The sequence below is a fragment of the Theropithecus gelada genome, chromosome 1 (assembly GCF_003255815.1).
Source record: "Theropithecus gelada isolate Dixy chromosome 1, Tgel_1.0, whole genome shotgun sequence".
Taxonomy (NCBI): Eukaryota; Metazoa; Chordata; class Mammalia; order Primates; family Cercopithecidae; genus Theropithecus; species Theropithecus gelada.
The window spans coordinates 140598779-140624529 of record NC_037668.1 but is presented as its reverse complement, the minus strand read 5'-3'; the positions used below and the strand labels follow the sequence as shown (position 1 = coordinate 140624529).

The 25751-nt window shown below is 36.9% G+C and overlaps 1 protein-coding gene across 1 annotated transcript in view; it reads left to right on the top strand.

Annotated features, from left to right (window-relative positions):
* Positions 1–25751, top strand: part of DNAH14 (dynein axonemal heavy chain 14) — a 507005-nt gene that overhangs the window by 103581 nt on the left and 377673 nt on the right. Inside the window, exons 14-18 of the mRNA XM_025393377.1 lie at positions 849–1128; positions 1745–1790; positions 1887–1984; positions 14267–14433; positions 15505–15849. Coding sequence (XP_025249162.1) covers positions 849–1128; positions 1745–1790; positions 1887–1984; positions 14267–14433; positions 15505–15849 — 936 coding nt within the window. The remainder of the gene's footprint in view (positions 1–848; positions 1129–1744; positions 1791–1886; positions 1985–14266; positions 14434–15504; positions 15850–25751) is intronic.

Here is a 25751-nt window from a genome sequence, read left to right as displayed (position 1 = left end):
TTTCTACAGCTTTTTCATCATCCTGAACAAACACTATACCCATTTGTGTGAACATTTAAGATTTACAAGTCACCTTCAATATCTACTCATGCTCTTTCCCTGGCAGCTTAGCAAGGTGCTGTGAGGTTTATTTATAATGTTAACTGCCTTAATTTGTTAATGACTGGAATCAGAGGTTAAGGTTTCAGCAGATTATTCAAGTGATCACCCTGAGAAACACAGAGGAGTCATATGCAGTAGGTAACTTAAGCATAACTGATTATTTATAAGGTAGGAAGGAGCAGTAGATTGAGAACCCAAGCCCAGACAGAGCCTAAGAACAATTATGTTACATAAATGAGATATTTATCCCCTAGTGTTTTTCACTGGAGATGTCCATATTAGTATATGTATATTAAAGTGAAGAGCTAGGACTTACTGTAGTGAGTTTAAAGTGTGTTTTCTTGATTTGTAGTTCTTAAACCCAGGTGCACAATAGAGTCACCTATTCAGGTTGTAGATGATTAAGAGTCCTGGGCCCTGCCTCTGACTTTTTAACTCAAAATCTCTGGGGATAGGACCTAAGAATTTGTATTTTAAATAAGCGCTCAGTGACTAGGACTATGATATACTAACTCTGTCATCAATTTACAGTATTTTGGGGGGAACTCCTTCATTACAGTGTCATTTGTTTCACATGTAATTGACTTATTCTAACATGCAAGTTTCAGGTATTTGATAATACAGTGTTACTCGGTTATACTGGAGTTATGATTTCTCATTTAAAATTTTGGTCTGTATTAGTCTAAATTAAATGTTCTGTAATTTATATGTTGTCACTGGCACCCTCACATTATCTGTTAAATTAGATTTTGAATAGTGTTGAAGTGGGGAAGGATTTGAGAAAAACATATGCACCAATATTTGAAGTAAATCTATGCTTGAGAATTCCTGCTGAGAGTGAATCTTCAGAAAATCCTAAGGAGAACTTTCACGAATCTGACCTGTGCCCTGAAGAGTGTGTAATGTTTGAAGATGAAATGTCAGAAAATAAAGACAAATGTGTCAAAAAACACTCAAGTGAAGAATTGCTCCCAAAAGTCAAGAAACCAAAAGAAATTAGTTACAATCTTGAAGATATTCTTTCAGGTAAGACAATTGAGACTATAAAGAATGAAGGGTTGCCAGGTGTGGTGGCTCATGCCTGCAATCCTGGCACTCTGGGAGGCTAAGGTGGGAGGATCACTTGAGGCCAGAAGTTTGAGACCAGCCTGGGCAACACAGTGAGTCCTTGTGTCTTGGAGGAAAAAAAAAAAGGAATGAAGGGAAATATCTTATCTTAACAACTGGAAAAAAACAAATGAGAGATCATTTTACTAGTCTGTGTATTATAATTTGTAGATTATGATTTTATAAATCTTAAGGTAAATACTGCTAAAAGTAAGGATAAACTTACAGATCATTATTGTGCATGTAAGTAATGACACTGTTATTCATTTTCATCTCAAAACCCAAACAGTTTCTCACTGAAGCAGAGCTGAGGGCCCCGTTCATCAAGAGGAACAACATCTAGGATGTTTGTTCTCAGATCTCTTTAATCAGAGCCTTGGGATGGGGTGTATTGCTTCAGTATTGCCTTTCAAATGACCTCTTGAGTTTATTCTTAGGATATGTGTAAAGCACTGGCATATATTAATTTGTCATTTACCTGACATAAATATCAATCAATTTTGTATTCTCTCTTTCTTTCAATGGATTCTAATAGACACAGAAAGTGAGACTGAGTTTGAGAATAAATACATGTATTATGAGTAAGTATTAGACATTTTAAAAATTACAAGTCATTATATTTTATATAGTAGTTACTATATTTCTCTGAAACATGCTTTTATTGTTTTCTCTGTTAGATTTCCAGAATTTCCTACAAATCTCTTTATAGATCCCAACAGATTGGAGTTTTCAGTAAAAATTCAAAATATGTTGACTAATATGGAAAAATGTATAAGTAAGTGTTTTTAAAGCTTAGTGAAGTGCATTGTCTTCTTTGGCAATATTTTCTTAAATTTAGGCATCTGATGCTTTTACCCAGGGATGTGACAGATGTTACAGAATGTTAGTCTATCATAAATTCACAGTCCTTGGGATCAGGCACTGTGAATTTGGAATTATTTGATGATGTATGAATTTTACACATAGCCTTAGAAAGCATAAAAGATGGGAATTAGGAAAATATTCACGGTTTGGATTTTTTCAGTTATGTTCTATAGAATGTTATGACACTTAATACAAATGAGCAAGATCTTTTATGTCATAGTGTAACAAAGATACTGTTTCTACCTTAAAGAGATTTTAATTATTTTGCAGCTGTGTGTACACAATCTGAAATTCCAGGCAATTACTAGCCTGACCAAAGAATTTATTCTTTTCTCACAGTAAGTTTTACAAAGATCTTAAAACAGCAGGACTTTTGGCAGCTTCTTAAATGTTGCATCATTCTCCAGTCATGTCACCATAGTTTGCTGAGTTCAGAGGGCTCCTATTTCCAAGCTAAGCTGGTATCTCATGCATTGTTTGATTTTGTTTATGCAAGTCCCAATAATTCAGTCTTTTTCACTATGCTTTGTAACTACCACCACATATTAAGTTACTCCATTTCCCCAAACTGGCCAAAATGTAGTCAGTATGTCCCTTGACATCTCATATTTATTTTAAAGTTTGCATTGTATTATGAAGATGAAATGTGCATAAGAACATGGGCTTGTTTTAAAATCAAGAATTATCACAAAGTTGTTATAATTTTTTACCCAGTCCATTTTGAATCAGCTTGGTAAGGGTTTCTTGCTGAGTAAAATCCAGAGATATTAGTATTTTGCAACATTATACACTTATGGACATTATAAACAACTGTGCTGTCTTGATAGGATGACCCCTCCCATACTCATTTTCTTCAGTAGCCCAAAATTTGTTTTACTGCCTTCTAGCTTTTAATAATGTAAATAAGAAGTCTGATGCTACTGTGATTTTCCTTCCTTTGTATACTTGTGATTTCTGTCTAGTAATTTATCATTTGAAGTAGGAACTTTTCTATAATAAAGTCATATATATAATTCTATGTTAAGCTTTCTTAAAATCCAGTGAGGCTCTTCAGTCTGAAGAACTAAGTTTTTATCGGTCTTTCCATATGTTCCTTTTTTCCGTTTGGATTTTTTGTTTTTCATCTTTAGATTTCCTGGGTCTAAACATCCGATTATTTCTATTTCTTTTTTCTTTGTTATGAAATGTTTCTACTATTTTATTTAAGTTTCTATTATGAGATAATTTGAGACTTCTGTAAGTTGCAAACATACTACAGAGTTTCTATATACTCTTTATATGTTTTAATCTAACCACAGTATAGTTATGAAAATGAAGAAATTACTATTAGTATAATAGTATTAATGAAATGATAGATTTTATTTGGATTTTCCCAGTTGTTTCCTTAATGTTTATTTTCTGTGCCAGGATCTAATCCCAGATCACATGTTGCGTATATTAATAGTTGTTATGTCTGTTAAATCTTTCCAATCTGTACCAGTTGCTCAGTCTTTCCTTGTCTTTTATGACTTTGAGATCTTTGAAGAGTACTGGTAACTTACTCTACCGATTGTCCATCAATTTTGGATTGTCTGATGTTGTCTCATGATGAGTTTGAGATACACATCTTGGGGGACAATACCATACTGAGTGTGTGCCCTTTTACGTATATATCAACCTGGTAGTACATGACATTGATGAACCTTTTTACTGGTGATGCTCACCCTGACGACTTGGTTAAAGTCATGTCTGCCAGGTTTCTCCATGATGAAGTTACATTTCCTCCTGTAATTAGTAAACTTGGGGTGGGAGGAAAAGTTTTGAGATTATACGCATATCTTATTTCTCCTGAAAATTTTACCTACTAATTCTAACATTTATCAGTGGACCTTGCCTTGCCTGTGGCAGTTATTACTGTGGTGTTCTTAATGGTAATTTTCTGTTGATTTTATCCCATATACATTCATAAATTAGAATTCTTCTGTAAGGAGTAGCTGTTCCTTTTCCATTTATTTAATTTTTCAGTCATTTATTTATATGAATATGGACTCACTAATATTTGCATATATACATACATATATGATAATTGCATATACATACATATATGTATGTATATATGTGTGTATATATATTTACCTTAGAAATAATCATTTAAATCACCCCATTTCAACTACCCATATATGACAACTATTTCGTTTTGCAATTTACATTTATATTCATACATTAGTCAAATGTATATTTTAAATGTTATATGATCACTTAGTGTTATATCACAGATATTACAAAGGCATTTAGAACCTCTTCTAGAAGGCTTCAGTGTATGGTATCATAGTTAGAGAGGCCTTCAAAATGATCATATTATAAAATCATGCTCTCACTTATTTTCTGATTCTATTATGATTTCATTTTTATATTTAAATATTTGTTCACTCTGAGATTTATTTGGCATATGTTGTGAAGTAGGACTTTACTTTTAATTTTTTCTCGGATGACTAATCTGCCTGTCCCAACATCATGTATTGACTAATCCATTCCTTATCCCCACTGATTTGAAATGCCACATTTATAATTTTTTATATTCCAGAATGTTTTCCATTTTATTTCTGGGCTATGCGGATGACATGTCTGTAACTTATGTACCAGTATTATACTGTTTTAGTTATTATGTAGCGTTGTACTATTTCTAGCATCTATTAGCCATCTCCTTTTTCACTTTTTTCCCCCTGGAAATTTCCTGGGTTCGTTGATATTTATTTTAGTCTTTAGACTATAATACAGTATTATTGTTATCTATTTTCTTGCTCAAGTTGTTCTGGCTTAGTTTTGAAAGAGTGATTCTCCCCAGTTGGCTCCTGTGCCCTTCAGTGTACCTCCATCCTTTTCTTGTGACTACTTCCTTAGTTTCTGTCACCTCAAGATGCTTCAGGCTCATCTTGTGTTTTCTCTGCCCAGCCCTGGAATCAACTGTTTCTCCAAGGAACCCTGGATTAAAGAAGGAAATTTAGGAATTAAGAACTACACACTAGATGTGCTCATTGCTACAGGAGTGTCACTACTTCCTAGCCTATCAGAGAAAATACCTAGAAAATGTATGTGTGTATACTAGCTCATGCATACACACACAACTATACTTATTCCTAGATCTTTTTGTTTGTCCATTTTTAAACTATGAATTCATACTGATACCTCAGACCCCAATCCAACTCCTCAGGATTCATTCTAGCCTTTTCCTTATATGTAACTTTTTTCTCTGGCTATGAGAAATCCGGGTGACATAATCAACTAATCAACTAATAACTTGTTTGTTATGCAGTCATGCACTGCATAAAGATGGTTGAATCAATGACAGACCACATGGTAGTCCCATAAGATTATAATAACATGCTTTTGCTGTGTCTTTTCTATGTTTCAATATTTAATCCTTACTACTCTTTTACAATTGCCTACAATATTCTGTATAGTAATATGCGGTACAAGTTTGTAGCTAGGGCAACAGGGTATGCCATATAGCCTAGGTGTGCAGTAGGTTTGTGTAAGTACTCTGTGATAGTCACACAATGATGAAATTGCCTAAGGACACACTTCTCAGAATGTATCCCTGTCATTAATTGCATGGCTGTACATGTAATTTCAGAATTGCTACTCCATACTTCTGTGAAAAACAAATGTATCAACTAAAATACAGTGTGTTTATGTACAGTTTTTAAAAAATATAACCTTAGAGTTTCCAGTCCAAACTTGTTTTCTGAAGTTGCTCATGTTAACTCCTTTCTTTCCCACCCTTTTCAGTGAGGTTATGTAGTTTGTTTGTAATACAGTTAGATTAATTTGTTACAGGCTGCATTCCAACTTGGATTCTCTCAGTAACCTGGTTAACTTTTTATAACTTATATAAAGTACAGTTTTCTTTTCGTGGGTGGTGTTAAGGGTTTTGACAAGTGCACAGGTACATGTCCACCATCACAGATCCATATAAAACAGTTTCATCATCCCCCAGTTCCCTTGTGCAGCCCTTTTGTAGTCACACTCTCCCCATTCCCTTATCTGTGGCAACCACTTATCTGTTTTCTGTCCCTATTGTTATGTCATTTCCAGAACGTCATATAAATGCATATGTAGCTTTTTGGATCTGGCTTCTTTCACATAGAAAAAGGCATTTAAAATTCAGCTTTGTTGGCCGTGTAGAGTGGTTCACACCTGTAAACCCAGCACTTTGGGAGGCCCAGGTGGGTGGATCACTTGAGCCCAGTAGTTCAAGACCAGCCTTGGCAAGATGGTGAAACCCTGTCTCTACAAAATATACAAAAAATTAGCCAAGCATTGTGACACGCACCTGTAATCCCAGCTACTTGGGAGGCTGAGGTAGGAGGATGGCCTGAGCCCAGGAGGTCAAGGTGCAGTGAGCCAAAATTGTACCACTGTACTCCAGCCTGAGTGACAGTGCAAGACCCTGTCTCAAAAAATAAAAAATAAAAAAAGTATCCATGTTGTTACATGATTCAATAGTCTTTTTTTAAATTGCTGTGCTGTATTCAATTGTCTGGATGTATCACAGATTGCTTATCCATTCACATCTGGGTTGTCTCCAGTTTGGGGAAATTATAAGCAAAATTGCTATACACATTCACATATAGGCTTTTGGATTAATACAAGCTTTCCTTTTTCTTGGACAAATATCTAGGGGTAGGATTGCTGGGTCATATGGTAGTTATATATTTAACTTTATGAGAATGGCCAAACTGTTTTGCAAAGTGGTTGTATGAGTTACAGTTGCTCCATATCTTTGCCAGCACTTGGTATTGCCAGAGTAGAAACAAAAACAAAAAACTTTTAGCCTTCTAATACCTGTGTAGTGATATCTCTTTGTGCTAATTTTCATCACTAGTAACAAATGATATTGTTCATCTTTTATTATGCTAGTTTTCCATCTGCATATCTTATTTTGTCATATGTCTTTTTAGATCTTTTGCCTATTTTTTTTATTATACTTTAAGTTCTAGGGTACATGTGCACAATGTGCAGGTTTGTTACATACATATACATGTGCCATGTTGGGTGCTGCACCCATTAACTCCTCATTTACATTAGGTACATCTCCTAATGCTGTCCCTCCCCTCTCCCCCAACCCCATGACAGGCCCCAGTGTGTGATGTTCCCCACCCTGTGTCCAAGTGTTCTCATTGTTCAATTCCCACCTATGAGTGAGAACATGTGGTGTTTGGTTTTCTGTCCTTCTGATAGTTTGCTCAGAATGATGGTTTCCAGTTTCATCCGTGTCCCTACAAAGGACATGAACTCATCTTTTTTATGGCTGCATAGTATTCCATGGTGTATATATGTGCCATATTTTCTTAATCCAGTCTGTCATTGATGGACATTTGGGTTGGTTCCAAGTCTTTGCTATTGTGAATAGTGCCGCAATAAACTTACGTGTGCACGTGTCTTTATAGCAGCATGAATTATAATCCTTTGGGTATAGACCCAGTAATGGGATGGCTGGGTCATATGGTATTTCTAGTTCTAGATCCTTGAGGAATCGCCACACTGTGTTCCACAATGGTTGAACTAGTTTACAGTCGCACCAACAGTGTAAAAGTGTTCCTATTTCTCCACATCCTCTGCAGCACCTGTTGTTTCCTGACTTTTTAATGATCGCCATTCTAACTGGCATGAGATGGTATCTCATTGTGGTTTTGATTTGCTTTTCTCTGATGGCCAGTGACAATGAGCAGTTTTTCATGTGTCTGTTGGCTCATAAGTGTCTTCTTTTGAGAAGTGTCTGTTCATATCCTTTGCCCACTTTTTGATGGGGTGGTTTGATTTTTTCTTCTAAATTTAAGTTCTTTATAGATTCTGGATATTAGCCCTTTGTCAGATGGGTAGATTGTAAAAATTTTCTCCCATTCTGTAGGTTGGCTATTCATTCTGGTGGTAGTTTCTTTTGCTGTGCAGAAGCTGTTTAGTTTAATTAAATCCCCTTTGTCAATTTTGGCTTTTGTTGCCATTGCTTTTGGTGTTTTAGTCATGAAGTCCTTGACCATGCCTATATCCTGAATGGTATTGCTTAGGTTTTCTTCTAGGGTTTTTATGGTTTTAGGTCTAACATTTAAGTCTTTAATCCATCTTGAATTAATTTTTGTATAAGGAGTAAGGAAGGGATCCAGCTTCGGCTTTCTACATATGGCTAGCCAGTTTTCCCAGCACCATTTATTAAATAGGGAATGCTTTCCCCATTTCTTGTTTTTGTCAGGTTTGTCAAAGATCAGATGGCTGTAGATGTGTGGTATTATTTCTGAGGGCTCTGTTCTGTTCCATTGGTCTATATCTCTGTTTTGGTACCAGTACTGTGCTGTTTTCGTTACAGTAGCCTGGTAGTATAGTTTGAAGTCAGGTAGCGTGATGCCTCCAGCTTTGTTCTTTTGGCTTACGATTTTCTTGGCAATGTAGGCTCTTTTTTGGTTCCATATGAACTTTAAAGTAGTTTTTTCCAATTCTGTGAAGAATGTCATTGGTAGCTTAATGGGGATGGCGTTGAATCTGTAAATTACCTTGGGCAGTATGGCCATTTTCACAATATTGATTCTTACTATCCATGAGCATGAAATGTTCTTCCATTTGTTTGCATCCTCTTTTATTTCACTGAACAGTGGTTTGTAGTTCTCCTTGAAGAGTTTCCTCACATCCCTTGTAAGTTGGATTCCTAGGTATTTTATTCTGTTTGAAGCAATTGTGAATGGGAGTTCACTCATGATTTGGCTCTCTGTCTGTTATTGGTGTATAGGAATGCTTGTGATTTTTGCACTTTGATATTGTATCCTGAGACTTTACTGAAGTTGCTTATCAGCTTAAGGAGATTTTGGGCTGAGACGATGGGATTTTCTAAATATACAATCATGTCATCTGCAAACAGGGACAATTTGACTTCTTCTTTTCCTAACTGAATACCTTTTATTTCTTTCTCTTGCCTGATTGCCCTAGCCAGAACTTCCAACACTATGTTGAATAGGAGTGGTGAGAGAGGGCATCCCTGTCTTGTGCCAGTTTTCAAAGGGAATGCTTCCAGTTTTTGCCCGTTCAGTATGATGCTGACTGTGGGTTTGTCATAAATAGCTCTTATTATTTTGAGATACCTTCCATCAATACTGAGTTTATTAAGTGTTTTTAGCATGAAGGGCTGTTGAATTTTTTTGAAGGACTTTTCTGCATATATTGAGATAATCATGTGGTTTTTGTCTTTGGTTCTGTTTATATGCTGGATTACATTTATTGATTTGCATATGTTGAACCAGCCTTGCATCCCAGGGATGAAGCCCACTTGATCATGGTGGATAAGCTTTTTGATGTGCTGTTGGATTCGGTTTGCCAGTATTTTATTGAGAATTTTTGCATCGATGTTCATCAGGGATATTGGTCTAAAATTCTCTTTTTTTGTTGTGTCTCTGCCAGGCTTTGGTATCAGGATGATGTTGGCCTCATAAAATGAGTTAGGGAAGATTCCCTCTTTTTCTATTGATTGGAATAGTTTCAGAAGGAATGGTACCAGCTCCTCTTTGTACCTCTGGTAGAATTCGGCTGTAAATCTGTCTGGTCCTGGACTTTTTTTGGTTGGTAGGCTATTAATTATTGCCTCAATTTCAGAAACTGTTATTGATCTATTCAGGGATTCAACTTCTTCCTGGTTTAGTCTTGGGAGGGTGTATGTGTCCAGGAATTTATCCATTTCTTCTAGATTTTCTAGTTTATTTGCGTAGAGGTGTTTATAGTTTTCTCAGATGGTAGTTTGTATTTCTGTGGTATTGGTGGTGATATCCCGTTTATCAATTTTTATTGCATCTATTTGATTCTTCTCTCTTTTCTTCTTTATTAGTCTTGCTAGCAGTCTATCAATTTTGTTGATCTTTTCAAAAAACCAGCTCCTGGATTCATTGATTTTTTGATGGGTGTTTTGTGTCTCTATCTCCTTCAGTTCTGCTCTGATCTTAGTTACTTCTTGCTTTCTGCTAGGTTTTGAATGTGTTTGCTCTTGATTCTCTAGTTCTTTAATTGTGATGTTAGGGTGTCAATTTTAGATCTTTCCTGCTTTCTCTTGTGGGCATTAAGTGCTATAAATTTCCCTCTACATACTGCTTTAAATGTGTCCCAGAGATTCTGGTATGTTGTGTCTTTGTTCTCACTGGTTTCCAAGGACATCTTTATTTCTGCCTTCATTTTCTTATGTACCCCATAGTCTTTTAGGAGCAGGTTGTTCAATTTCCATGTAGTTGAGCGGTTTTGAGTGAGTTTCTTAATCCTGAGTTCTAGTTTGATTGCACTGTGGTCTGAGAGACAGTTTGTTATAATTTCTATTCTTTTACATTTGCTGAAGAGTGCTTTACTTCCAACTATGTGGTCAATTTTGGAAAAAGTGTGATGTGCTGCTGAGAAGAATATATATTCTGTTGATTTGGGGTGCAGAGTTCTGTAGATGTCTGTTAGGTCTGCTTGGTGCAGAGTTGAGTTCAATTCCTGGATATCGTTGTTAACTTTCTATCTTTTTGATCTGTCTAATATTGACAGTGGGGTGTTGAAGTCTCCCATTATTATTGTGTGGAAGTCTTAAGAGTCTTTGTAGGTCTCTCAGGACTTGCTTTATGAATCTGGGTTCTCCTGTGTTGGGTTCATATATATTTAAGATAGTTAGCTCTCCTTGTTGAATTGATCCCTTTATCATTATGTAATGGCCTTCTTTGTCTCTTTTGATCTTTGATGGTTTAAAGTCTGTTTTATCAGGGACTAGGAGAGCAACCCCTGCATTTTTTGTTTTCCTTTTGCTTGATAGATCTTCCTCCATCCCTTTATTTTGAGCCTATGTGTGTCTCTGCATGTGAGATGCGGTCCCCTGAATACAGCACACTGATGGGTCTTGACTTTTTATCCAATTTGCCAGTCTGTGTCTTTTAATTGGAGCATTTAGCCCATTTACGTTTAAGGTTAATATTGGTATGTATGAATTTGATCCTGTCATTATGATGTTAGCTGGTTATTTTGCTTGTTAGTTGATGCAGTTTCTTCCTAGCATCAATGGTCTTTACAATTTGGCATGCTTTTGCAATGGCTGGTACCGGTTGTTCCTTTCCATGTTTAGTGCTTCCTTCAGCAGCTCTCGTAAGGCAGGCCTGGTGATGACAAAATGTCTCAGCATTTACTTGTCTGTAGCTTTTATTTCTCCTTCATTTAGGAAGCTTAGTTTGGCTGAATATGAAATTCTGGGTTTAAAATTCTTTTCTTTAAGAATGTTGAATATTGGTCCCCACTCTCTTTTGGCTTATAGAGTTTCTGCCAGGAGATCCGCTGTTAGTCTGATGGGCTTCCCTTTTTGGGTAACCTGACCTTTCTCTCTGGCTGCCCTTAACAATTTTTCCTTCGTTTCAACTTTGGTGAATCTGACAATTATGTGTCTTGGAGTTGCTCTTCTCGAGGAGTATCTTTGTGGCATTCTCTGTATTTCCTGAATTTGAATGTTGGCCTGCCTTGCTAGGTTGGGGAAGTTCTGCTGGATAATATCCTGAAGAGTGTTTTCCAACTTGGTTCCATTCTCCCCGTCACTTTCAGGTACACCAATCAGACGTAGATTTGGTCTTTTCACATAGTCCCATATTTCTTGGAGGCTTTGTTCGTTTGTTTTTGTTGTTTTTTCTCTAAATTTCTCTTCTCATTTCCTTTCATTCATTTGATCTGCAATCACTGATACCCTTTCTTCCACTTGACTGAATCGGCTTCTGTAGTTTGTTCATGTGTCATGTGGTTCTCATGCCATGGTTTTCAGCTCCATTAGGTCATTTAAGGTCTTCTCTATGCTGTTTATTCCAGTTAGCCATTCGTCTAATCTTTTGTCAAGGTTTTTAGCTTCTTTGTGATGGGTTCGAACATCTTCCCTTGGTTCAGAGAAGTTTGTTATTACCAATTGTCTGAAGCCTTCTTCTATCAACTCGTCAAAGTCATTCTCTGTCCAGGTTTGTTCCACTGCTGGCGAGCTGTGTTCCTTTGGAGGAGAAGAGGCGCTGTGACTTTTAGAATTTTCAGCTTTTCTGCTCTGGTTTCTCCCCATCTTTGTGGTTTTATCTACCTTTGGTCTTTGATGATGGTGACATACAGATGGGATTTTGGTGTGGATGTCCTTTCTCTTTGTTAGTTTTCCTTCTAACAGTCAGGACCCTCAGCTGCAGGTCTGTTGGAGTTTGTTGGAAGTCCACTCTAGACCCTGTTTGCCTGGGTATCACCAGCGAAAGCTGCAGAATAGCAAATAAGGCAGAATGGCAAATGTTGCTACCTGATCCCTCCTCTGGAAGCTTCATCTCAGAGAGTCACCCGGCCGTATGAGGTGTAAGTCAGCCGCTACTGGGAGATGCCTCCCAGTTAGGCTACTTGGGGGTCAGGGACCCACTTGAGGAGGCAGTCTGTCCATTCTCAGATCTCAAATTCCTTGGGAGAACCACTACTGTCTTCAAAGTTGTCAGACAGGGACGTTTAAGTCTGCAGAAGTTTCTACTGCCTTTTGTTCAGCTATGCCCTGCCCCCAGAGGTGAAGTCTACAGAGACAGTCAGGCCTCCTTGAGCTGTCGTGGGCTCTACCCAGTTCGAGTCTCCTGACTGCTTTGTTTACCTACTCAAGCCTCAGCAAGGGCGGATGCCCCTCCCCCAGCCTCGCTGCCACCTTGCAGTTCGATTTCAGACTGCTGTGCTAGCAGTGAGCAAGGCTTTGTGGGCATGGGACCCTCCGAGCCAGGAGCGGTATACAGTCTTCTGGTGTTCCATTTGCTAAGACCATTGGAAAAGCGCAGTATTAGGGTAGGAGTGTCCTAATTTTCCGGGTACCATCTGTTACAGCTCCCCTTGGCTAGGAAAGGGAATTCCCTTACCCCTTGCGCTTCCCAGGTGAGACAATGCCCCGCCCTGCTTCAGCTCATGCTCCATGGGCTGCACCCAGTGTCCGACAAGCCCCAGTGAGATGAACCCAGTACCTCAGTTGGAAATGCAGAAATCACCCATCTTCTGCATCACTCACGCTGGGAACTGTAAACTGGAGCTGTTCCTATTTGGCCATCTTGGAACCTCCTCTGCTTTTTTTTTTTTTTTTCTTTTAAGATGGAGTCTTGCTCTATCACCCAGGCTGGAGTGCAGTGGCACAATCTCAGCTCACTGCAACCTCCGCCTCCCAGGTTCAAACAATTCTCTGCCTCAACCTCTTGAGCAGCTGAGATTACAGGTGCCTACCATCATGCCCAGCTAATTTTTTTTTGTATTTTTAGTAGAGACAGGATTTCACCATCTTGGCCAGGTTGGTCTTAAACTCCTGACTTTGTGATCTACCTGCCTCAGCCTCCCAAAGTGCTGGGATTACAGGCATGAGCCACCACACCCAGCACCTATTTTTTTTAAATTGAGATTTTTGTTTTCTTATTGTTGGTTTGTGAGAGGTCTTTATACATACTCTGAATATAATTCTTTTATTGTATATGTGACTTGCAAACAATCTGTGTGAGATTTTCTCCCAATCTGTGTCTTATTATTTCATTATCTTTCACAGAGCTTAACTACTTACTTTTGATAAAGTACAGCTCACCGGTTTTTTTCTTTTATGGGTTATACTTTTGGTTTTGTTTCTAAAAACTTTTTACCTTACTCAAATCACACAGATTTTCTCTCCTATATTTTCTCCTTGATGATTTATGGATTTGTGTTTTATATTTAGGTATATGACTCATCTTGAGTTGAAATTGTTTATAAAGTGTGAGGTATAGGTTGAGGTTTGTTTATCTATCTATCTGTCTGTCTGTCTGTCTATCTAGGCCTGTGGACATCCCGTTGTTCATCTAGACTGTGAACTCTTGAGGCCGTGTCTCCTGATTTTTGTATCCTTGTAATGGTATAATACTCTCCACATAATAGATACATGTCAAATATTTGTAAACTGAATGACTTATTTTCAGTTTATGTTTCAATCATGCCTCCCATCACCTCCACTCAGTTATGTGTGAGTGGCTCTTTTGTTTCTATAATATTAAATCTAAATCTTTACACCTGTTTTTAAATTCCAGTTATAAGTATAGAATGTTGTCTAGCCCTCATAATAAATCAGCCCCCAATTTCAATAGTTCTAGATGTCATGGATAATTTTGAAGTGTTGTTTTCAATGGCATATCTGAAGTACTGACTTTTAAATTATGTATTTTAGCCACAATTACTCCTCTTTGCCAAGATCCTCACCTGTCTATCTTCATTGATTTGGTTTCAACAATGGATTTACCTAATAAGATAGGAAGCATAATACATTATACAGAGCAGACCAGATGGCCAGATTGTCACATCCTTTTTGAAATGGATCCTGCCTACCAAAATATAGTAAGTTTTAAAACAGTTCATTTTAGGGAATATTTACTTTAAGGAGCAGAGACCCACTGAATTCTTACATGAAATGAATTTATTGAAAAATTAGGGTATTATATTCATAGCAATTGGAAAATCATTCCCAGCTTATCTCCCCATTTGTTTTCCCCATGATCTGTCATCACTGCTCACCTCTGTGTGATTTTTCCAACTTCTGTGAAAATAAGCTTTCTCTTTTATGGCTCCCTCATAATGTAGACTCATCAGTTGTTGACTTGCCATGCCTTAACGCTTTCCATTAGCATCAACTGGGTATTTTTGTCCAAATTTACAAGAGAATCTAATTGGCTTAGCTTGATTTAGGATTCTAGCCCCTCTAAATAGTTATGTCTTTGGTGAATTGGGTGAGGTCACATACTATATACCAGCTGCCCTTAACCTTTTTGGCACCAGGGGCTGGTTTTGTGGAATACAGTTTGTCCATGGACAGCAGCTGAGGGGTGGTTTCAGGATGAAACTGTTCCACCTCAGATCATCAGGCATTAGTTAGATTGTCATAAAGGATACACAACCTAGATCCCTCACATGTGCAGTTCACAATAGGGTTCGAGCTCCTATGAGAATCTAATGCCACGGCTGATCTGGCAGGAGGTGGACCTGAGGCAGTAGTGCTCGCTCACCCACTGCTCACCTCCTGCTGTGTGGCATAGTTCCTAACGGATCATGGACTGGCACTGCTCTCCGGCCTGGGGGTTGGGGCCTGGCCTTTTCTCGGGCTAAGCATAGTGTACTCTAAAACGGGGTAACAAGCAAGGGGATAAATGATTGGTGTCTCCAGTACATGGCTCAAAATAACATGTTAATTATAAAGTTAAATAGCCTAATAAGCCTTTAGGTAAAAGCCAAATATTAGAAAGCCATCTAAATTTCTTAAAGTCTTATGTTTCCAATATATTTAGATTTTTAATAGCAGTTCTTAAACTCCACATGGCACTATTATTTTATTTTCTCAGAAACTATTAGCATGTCAAACCATTTTTCACTCTAAAAATAAAAATTCTAACATCTTAACATTCTTATTTACAGATTGTGAATCTCCTGACTATTGTTGGTAATTCAATGGGCCTAGTTAATGCTTACAGCTGCAAGTTTATGAAGTATTGTACCATGGTAGAAAAGGCCAAAATCATGAGTATGAAAATATCATCTATGGGAGAATTAACTTCAAAAGAATTTGAAGCTATTTTAAATAGATTCAGAAATTATTTTAGACATATTGTGAATATGGCCATTGAGAAGCGTATTGGTATTTTCAAGGTTGTAAGTCTTGATTATCAATCAGAATGCTTACCGTATATTGACAACGTCATACATATGAGTCACACCCTCATGCGATCTGTAATTGAAAAAAAGAACAAAAATTTATTGGAAGTAAGTATTTTGAAAATTCTTATTGTGTAATAATGTTTCAGATTAGTAAATTTTAAATTTAAAATATATACTTAGAGAATATATGATATCAGATGTCACATGCAGAGTATGATAAAATTGAAAAAATGAAGATATGCATGATAAATATTATCCTCAGAAAATTTTAATGTGTATTACATTTGTTTGTGTCTTTGATAAAATATCACTTCCTCAAAAAACCTCTGATCACCACTTCTATTGCATTCCATATCACTTTCCTGCTTCTTTCCCTGTTTTATCTTTATGACATACATTACTACCTGATTATGTTATGTATTTGTTTGTTTGTTGATCGTCTATTCCATTAGAATGTAAGCTTCATCATACTATGGAGTATCTAAGATAAATCTTTGAATACAGATGAATATTGGAGTTTCGCTGTATATTAGGGCTGACCTCTTTAAGGAAGTATTCTGGGTGGGCAGATCTCCTGTGGGACCACAGTGGTTTGGAGAGACTATGGAGATTCCCAAGCTGAGAAAGTATGAAGATCTGGGAGCAAAATAACCTGCCCCTTCATTAATTATTCCTACCTATCATCCATATAATTTTGTAGGACAGCTTAGATCCTAATAGACCGGCCATTGTCCATACGAGCAACCACAGCTGTACCTCAGACCTGTTTAAGGATATGAATTTATAATAATACCTACTATTTGTTAATTTGTTAAGTCAGACCACAAATATTTGTTGAGCATTGATCGTGTGCCAGGCATTGTGCTAAGCCCCTGAAATGTAATGGTGAGAGGGATAGATTCAATAGAGTCTAATCTAGAAGAATATGCTAGCTGAAATACCTAACATAACCCAGGTGAACAATCACAGACAATTTGCTAGAAAAAGTCTTACCATCTAAAGGAGGAGTGGGAGTTGCCTTGTCAATGGGAGATGGTGTGGAAACACTGGAAAGAAAGGTCAGAATATTGCAGGAGTAGGTTGATTTAATTTAGATGCAGTTGCATATGACAGAAAACAAAAGATAACAGTGGGTTACACAAGTATAAAACTAATTTATCTCTCAGGTAAAATTAGTGGAGAAACAGACCACATAGGGCTAGTATGGCTGGCTTCACGAAGCCATCAGGGACATAGAATGCTTCTAGCTTACCACTCTGCCTTCCCTAGAGCATGATACTCATGCACTGGTTGTCATATCCTCATTCCAGGCAGCAGGATGGAAGAAGGCAGCAAAGAAAATCTCTCAATTCCACTTGATATTTCCCAGAGGTTCCCCCACACTTTTACTTTTATTTTATTTACTAGAACTTAGTTATGTGCCCTCGCCTAGCTGCAGGACTGACTGAGAATGGTAGTCTTTTAACTGGGAGCATGGTACCCCAAACAAACTCAGGATTTGTTACTAAAGTGGTGAAGGAAAATGAAGTTTGGGGTAGGCATCAAGCAGAAATTGACATCAGAAAATGGGGACAGCAAGTGAAATGTCAAAAGAGAACAAGGCATACCTAAAGAAGACCTGAATGAAGCCAGTTAGGTGGGAATATAGTCTGTGAAAAGGGACTGGCAAGAGGTGCAGCTAAGAAATGGAGAAGAGGACCTTGTAAGCCATGTCAGGCACTTGGAACATTATTCTTAAGACTATGGGAATTATTGAGAGGTTTTAAGCCGAGAAGTGACATGATGTAATTTGCATTTTTGTGTGGACCCTCTGGCTGCAGTGTGAAGAATAGATTGAAGTTGGGCAAAACAGGAGGAAAGCTGTTTCCATAATCTAGGGGAGAGGTGACGATAGCCTGATTCAGTGTAGTAACAATGAGAACTCTAAGCAATATATAGATATGAGATACATCTAGGAGATGAATCAAGAGGATATGGTATTGACTGAATATAAGGAATAGGATAAAGTTAATTATGTTTTCAGGTTTTGGGTTGGGCAACAGGGTGGGCAGTGATGCAAATTATTGGGAGGAGGAACATAGTACTTGTTAAATTGCATAATAATATTCAAGTAGGGATAACCAGATATACATATCTGGGTATCAAGAAAGTATCTACACTGGAAATATATATATTTAAATGATCAGAAACAAGTGGTTGTTGAAATCAACAGAGTGAATGACAATGCCCTTGTTTATGTGGATAGGGAGACTAGAAGAGAACCTACAACAGAAACCTAAAGAACCAGGAAATTACAGTTGTGGGGTTCCCAGTGGAGAATCACTGAGGAATCTGTGAGTGCTCCCCATGAGACAGAGTCAGCTCTAAACATCTGCCCAGCTCAGAGACGTTAATGCCAGGTCAGACAGTGGCAGGCAGTAAAGACATTTTCTGCCTCTTCTCTCTCCTCCTGTCTCCTACTATACCCCTGGAGGGGTCAGAAGATGTGGCTAGGAACTGGAAGTAATTGAATAAATAAAAGGCATACAAATACAAAAGCAACTAATGACACACCCACCTTCTCTACTGCAGACATTAATTTTAAATAAATTTTGGAGCCTTGACTATTATTAATACATAGGGACTTGATTTTTAATTTATGGATTTTAAAAATTAAAAGTGACCAGAGGACTTTATTATCTCTTTGTGACCAGAAAAGTCTTGGGTATTGATGTATATTTTATCCAAAGGTCTTTTCTTCATTTAAACCCCCAAAAGTGGGAGGAAAAATTAAGTTATGTCATTATAATACTGTCTATAAAGTTCTACTCTTACAAATTAATAGTTTTAGGATATTACATATTTCTTCTATATCCTTATTTATTTTTTGTGTATCAGACATATACAAATCCTGAAAATCTGTTTAAAACTTTTCATTATAATTATGCTTTAAATAAATTTCTTCTTGCATTTCTGGTGATTTTTCCTATATATAGTAGCTTCTATACTGTATGGTTTATGACTGTTTATTTATTTGTTTATTTATTTATTTTTGAGACAGAGTCTCACTCTGTCACCTAGGCTGGAGTGCAGTGGCGCGATCTCAGCTCACTGCAACCTCCGCCCCTCCAGGTTTAAGCAATTCTCTACCTCAGCCTCCAGAGTAGCTGGGATTACAGGCGCGTGCCACCGGCCCGGCTAATTTTTTTGTATTTTTAGTAGAGACAGGGTTTTACCATCTTGGCCAGGCTGGTCTTGAACTCCTGACCTCGTGATCCACCCACCTCTACCTCCCAAAGTGCTGAGATTACAGGCATGAGTCACCACGCCCAGCCAGTTTATTACTGTTAAATCATCTTCACAAAGCGTGTCGTTTATCAAAACGTTATAAAAATCTTTAAAGTACTTTTAACTTGCCTGATAAAAACTACTTCTGTTTCTTTTGTGTATGTATATTTGCCAAGTTAATTTTTGCCCATTGCTTTATTTTTTATATTCTCTTCAAGTGTGCTTCTTATAAATAGCGTAATTCTGAATTTTGTTTTATAACTCAGTTAATAATTATCTTTTAAAAAGAAAAATCAGTTTGTTAACTTATAACAATTAATGCACTTTTTTTCCATTTCACCTTATATTTTACTTTTTCCTTAAAGTTTTTGTCCTTATTTTTGCTCTATTGATTGGCTGATCTTCAGTGACCTCCCTCTTTTTTTTTTTCACTATGTTGATTTTGGGAGTTTTATTCTACTCTTAAATTTCTTTAATGATAATCTTCCCTCTCCTGATTCTCACAATAAAATGTATTTATCTGCTATTAAGAGAAAACAAAATGTTTAGCCTCTAAGATGCCATATTCCTCCATAGCATTTCCTCAGGCCAATAAAATGAGATCTCAAGAATGGTGTTGCTTTCTAATTCTCCCCTTCTCCAGAAATGAGATGTTGGAACAACCGAACTCCCACTCCCTACTCAACAGTTAGTCTTCACTGAGATAGCTTAGTACTTTCAGTTCTAGACTATTACTGAAATAGAAGTATGTCTTTTCTTTATTTTCAGTGTTGGGGGCTATAGTGCAATGGTGATCATAGCTTACTGCAACCTCAGACTCAAGTGATCCTCCCACCTGGGCCTCCAGAGTAGCTGGGACTATGGGCATGTGCCACTATAGCTAGATTTTTTTTTTTTTTTTTAAGATGGGATCTTGTTATGCTGCCCAGGCTGATCTCTAACTCCTGGCCTCAAGTGATCCTTTCAGCCTCCTGAATAGGTGGGATTATAGGCATAAGCCACCACACCTGGTTGTATTTTCTGTTTTAAAAGTCCTTATATAGCACATAAATTACATACTCCCAGAAAGTTCATCTTCATCCATTTAACTATGTAGACAGGAATGAGAATATAATGTTTACAACATTGATTATGATGTGAGACTGCCTAAGTTCAAAATCTGTGATCTAGCCATGCTGGAGAAACAAAAACTGAACTTAACCTCCTTCCATAAACAACTAAATAAAATAAAGGAAAGAAATACTGGTGGGGTACATTGGTTCATGCCTCTGTAATGCCAGCAATTTGGGAGGCCAAGGCGGGTGGAGTGCTTGAGCTGAAGAGTTCAAGACTAGCCTGGACAATGTAGTGAAAACCCATCTCTACAAAAAGTGCAAGAAAACTAGTCAGGCATGGTGGTGCACACCTGTGGTCCCAGCTACTCAGGAGGCTGAGGTGGGAGGATGGCTTGATCCCAGGAAGTTGAGGCTGCAGTGAGTTGATCATGCCACTGCACTCTAGCATGGTCAACAGAGTAAGACTATTTCTCAAAAAGAGAGAGAAAGAGAGAAAGAGAAATAAATAAATACCTTCAGACACTGATTAACAGGTAGTACAGGATTATGATTCTGGAAATAAGGGAAACAAGTGAGAGAGAGGATTTCTGCCTGGGGATAGTTTTTGGACTACAAATATGTACAGGGAGGGGGAACTGGCCTCAATAAGTTGAGGAAATGGCTGAAATTTTTAGGGCAGAGTCCTATAAAGAAGGAAGCTATGAAGAAAATAAAAAGCCCCAGAAATCTGCCCTGGGGTCCTGTGACTCTGCTTAGTAGGCAGAATGTTCGTAGGGTGAAAGTTCACAAAGATGAATTGGAACCAGTACTTGTAAGCAGAACAATCTTTAGAAATCACCAAGTTCTGACTGCCCAGAGTGGAGGATCTCAGTGATTGTACAAGGCATTCAGTGTAGACCCCGAATGGGTAAACCTTAGCAATAGAGCCAACTATCCCTAAAGGAAAGTCTGTTTTATACCTACCCTTCCAAAGATTAAAGATAGACCTCAAAGAGATCAAACCGATCTGCATTTAATTACCTGAAGAAATGAAAGACAACACTCTTTAAATGAAAACAGCAAAAATCAGATATATAACATGCAACATTGACAATGCCTGATTTTCAACCAGAAATTATTAAACATTCCCAGAAACAGTAAAATGTGACCTACAACTAAGAGAAAAAAAATCAATGGAAACAGAAATGGCAAAATGGGGCTATCAGAAAAGGACACTAAAACAGATTATATATTTATGTACAAGTATTTAAATGAAAACATGAACATAACAAATAGACAAATGAAAGATATTTAAAAAGAGCAAAATAGCAAAACTTAAAGAGATGAAAAATACAATACAGTCATCCCTTTGTATTTGTGGAGGATTGGTAGGGCTTCAAGGATACCAAAACCCACAGATACTCAAGTCCCTTATGTAAATCATGTATGTACATATAACCTACCCACATCCTCCTGTATACTTTAAATCACCTCTAGATTACTTTTAATGCCAAATACAATGTAAATGCTATGTAATTTTTATATGGCATTGTATATTTTTTATTGTTTTAATTTTTTAATTGTTTTTTAAAAACACTTTCCATTTGTGGTTGGTTGAATCCATGGGTGTGAAACCCACAGACATGGATGGCTGACTGTATCCTAAATGAAAATTTAACTTGATGAGATTAATAGGAGATTAGACACTGCAGAAAAAAATCTGAACTTGAAAAAATAGAAATAGAATCAATTACAAAGGAAGCACAGAGAGGAAAGAAGACTAAGAAATCAAACAAAAGCAGAGCCTCAGTTGCCTGTGGGATAATACCAAGTGACCTATCATATGTGTAATTATAGTTCCATGGGAAAAGAGAAGGTGGACGGACAAAAGATATCTGAAAAATGATGACATAGTTTCCAAATTTGATGAAAAGTATAAACCAATAGATTTGAGGAGCTCAATGAAATTCAATGAAAACAAAAAAGAAAACAATGCCCAAAACATAATAAAATTACTGAAAACCAGTGAAAAGGAGAAAATTGTAAATGCAGCAAGACCTCCTCCCCAAAAAAAAGATAAAGAATGAGAAACAGAAAAATAAGAAATTTCACAGACTTCTGGTGAGAAATTATGTAAGAAAGAAGGCAATGGAGTAACATTTTTAAAGAGAGAAAAATCTCTTTGGATTTTGTGTATCTAACAAAGGACTTGTATCCATCATACATAAGGAAGACCTCTTACAAGACAAAGTACCAATAAAAATACAAGACAACCCAATAGAAAGAGTGCAAAGTATTTGATCAGACATTTAATGAAAGAAGATGACAAATAGATACAATCTGTGCTAAACATCACAGTCTTCAGGGAAATGTACATTAAAACTCCAATGACAATTCACTATATAGCCATTGGAATGGCTAAAATTAAAATACTGACAATATCAGATGTTAAAAAAGGTATGGAGAAACTAGAAGTTTCATACATTGCAGGTGATAATGCAAAATGGTACAGTCACTTTGGAAAACTGGCAACTACTTTTAAAGTTAAATACTCACCGGGCCGGGCGCAGTGGCTCACGCCTGTAATCCCAGCACTTTGGGAGGCCGAGGCGGGTGGATCACAAGGTCAGGAGATCGAGACCACGGTGAAAACCCGTCTCTACTAAAAATACAAAAAATTAGCCGGGCGCGGTGGCGGGTGCCTGTAGTCCCAGCTACTCGGGAGGCTGAGGCAGGAGAATGGCGTGAACCCGGGAGGCAGAGTTTGCAGTGAGCCGAGATCGCACCACTGCACTCCAGCCTGGGCGACAGAGCAAGACTCTGTCTCAAAAAAAAAAAAAAAAAAAAGTTAAATACTCACCATTTAATCCATCAGTTCCATTCCACATTATTCACCCATGAAAAATGAAAACAAGTCCACACAAAGACTTGCACCCAAGTGGTCAGAGAAGCTTTATTTGCAATTGCCAAAACCTGAAAACAATCCAAGTGTATATAAATAGGTGAACAGATAAGAAAAATTTGATATATATTTGATATATTCATGTATTAGAATAGCATGCAGCAGTAAAAAACAAAGAAAACCAAAAAAAAAAAAAACACTACTACATGCAACAACTTGGATAAATATCAAAAACATGTTGAACAAAAGAAGCCAGACACAAAGGAGTACCTACTATGTGATTCCATGTACTCATATGAAACTTGACAAGACAAATTTGATCTATAGCAACAATAACTAGACAGATTGTTTTCTGAAGCCAGGGATGGGAGGAGATTGGGATGGGTCACAAGGCATCTTTCTAGGACGGTGAAGTTTTCTATATTTTGTTTATGGAGGTAGTTACAAATATATATGAGTGTTTAAAACTCATCAAAATGAACAATTAGCATTTTTCTATATAAAAATTATATTTCAATGCAAATGATTTTTTTAAAAACCTAGCTGTTCTGTTTACTATTTGAAGGAAGGTATTAATAGAGATATCCTGTCTGTACCATAGTTTCCTCAAAGGTAAGTTAGGGATAATATTATTACCCTACCTAGAATGGTTGTGGAATTAAGTTAATCATTGCAAAGCTGTTTCTTAATTTTATTTTTTGTCTTTTTGAAAAGTTTTATTGCAAATGAACAAATGCATCATGAAATCTTTGCCCATGCCTATGTCCTGAATGGTATTGCCTAGGTTATCTTCCAGAGTTTTTACAGTTTAGGGTTTTACATTGTTGTGTATATTTATATTGTTGTATATATTTATAGGGTACAAAGTGATATAATGATTTATGAACATAAGGAATAATTAAGCTAATTAACATAACCATCATCTCAAATACTTATCATTTTTATGATAAAGACATTTGAAATTTATTCTCTTGGTGATTTTGAAATGTGCAATACACTATTATTAAATATATTCACCATGCTGTGCAATGCATCTCAAAAAAAAAAACCACACACACACAAATCTTACTCCTTCCATCTGAGGCTTTGTACCCTTTGACCATCATTCCATTTCCCCCACTCATAGCCTTTAGTAAACACCATTCTCCTCTCTTCTTTTATGAGTTCCACTGTTTGAGATTCCACATATAATTGAGAACATGTGATATTTGTCTTTCAGTGCCTTGCTGTACCTAACTTATTTTATTTAGTGTGTCTTCCAGTTCCATCCATATTGACACAAATGACAGATTGAATTTCTTCTTTAAAGCTGAATAGTATTTTATTGTGTACATATAATACCTTTTGTTTGTCCATTCATCTCTTGATAGACAGGTAGTGTCCATAAGTGTCCATAAGTGAATAGTGCTGAAAGGAACATGCAAGTGCAGACATCTCTGACATACTTGTTTCAGATCTTTTGGGTAAATACCCAGAAGTGAGATTGTTGGATCATGTGGTAATTCTATTTTTAGTTTTTTGAGGAACCTCCATACAGTTTTCCAAAAGGGCAGTATGAAATTATATTCCAAACAACAGTGTTCAACTGTCCTCTTTTCTCCAAATCCTTGCCACATGTACTTTCATCATTTTGATAATAGCTATTCTGATAGGTGTAAGGTGATGACTCGTTGTGATTTTAACTTGAATTTCCCTAGTGATTAGTGGTATTGAGCATTTTTTTTTCATATATCTGTTGGCCATTTGTATGTCTTCTCTTGAGACATATCTACTTTTTATTGGATTGTTTATTTTCTTTCTGTAAAGGTATTTAAGTTGCTTATAAATTATCCCCTTATCAGATGTATAGCTTGCAAAATATTTTCTCCAAATTCATAGGCTGTCCCTTCAGTCTATGAATTGTTTCCTTTAGTTTGCAGAAGATTTTTAGTTTGATGTAATCCTATTCATCTCATTTTGCTTTTGTTGCTTGTGCTTTCAGGGTCATATCCAAGAAATCATTGCTTAGACCAACATCATGGAGCTTTGCGCCTGTCTTCTTCTAGAAGTTTTACAGTTTTCAGTCTTCGTTTTTAAATTTTTAATTTATTTTTATTATATATTTTTATTTCAATAGTTTTGGGGTACAAGTGATTATTGGTTACATGGATAAGTTCTTTAGTGGTGATTTCTGAAATTTTGGTGCACCTATCAACTGAGCAATATACACTGTACCCAATATGTAGTCTTTTATCTCACACCCCCCTCCTACCCTTCCCACCTGAGTCCCCAAAGTTTATTATATTGTTCTTATGCCTTTGCATCCTTATAGCTTAGCTCCCACATATAAGTGAGAATATATGATACTTGGTTTTCCATTCCTGAGTTACTTCACTTAGAATAATGTACTCCAGCTCCATCCAAGTTTCTGCAAAAGACATTGTTTTGTTCCTTTTTTATAGTTGAGTAGTATTCCATGATGTGTATATACCGCATTTAATTTACCCACTTATTGGTTGATGGGCACTTAGATTGTTTCCATATTTCTGCAATTGTAAAATGTGGTGCTATAAACGTGTGTTCATGTGTCTTTTTTTAACTTTTAAGTTCAGGGGAACGTGCAGAACGTGCAGATTTGTTACATAGGTAAACGTGTCAAAGGAGTTTGTTATACAGATTATTTAATCAGCCTTGTATTAATCCATTACTTATTTTTCGTTACTCTCTCCCTCCTCCCACTTTCCACCCTCCAATAGGCCCCAGTGTGTGTTGTTCCCCTCTATGTGTCCATGTGCTGTCATCATTTAGCTCCTACTTACAAGTGA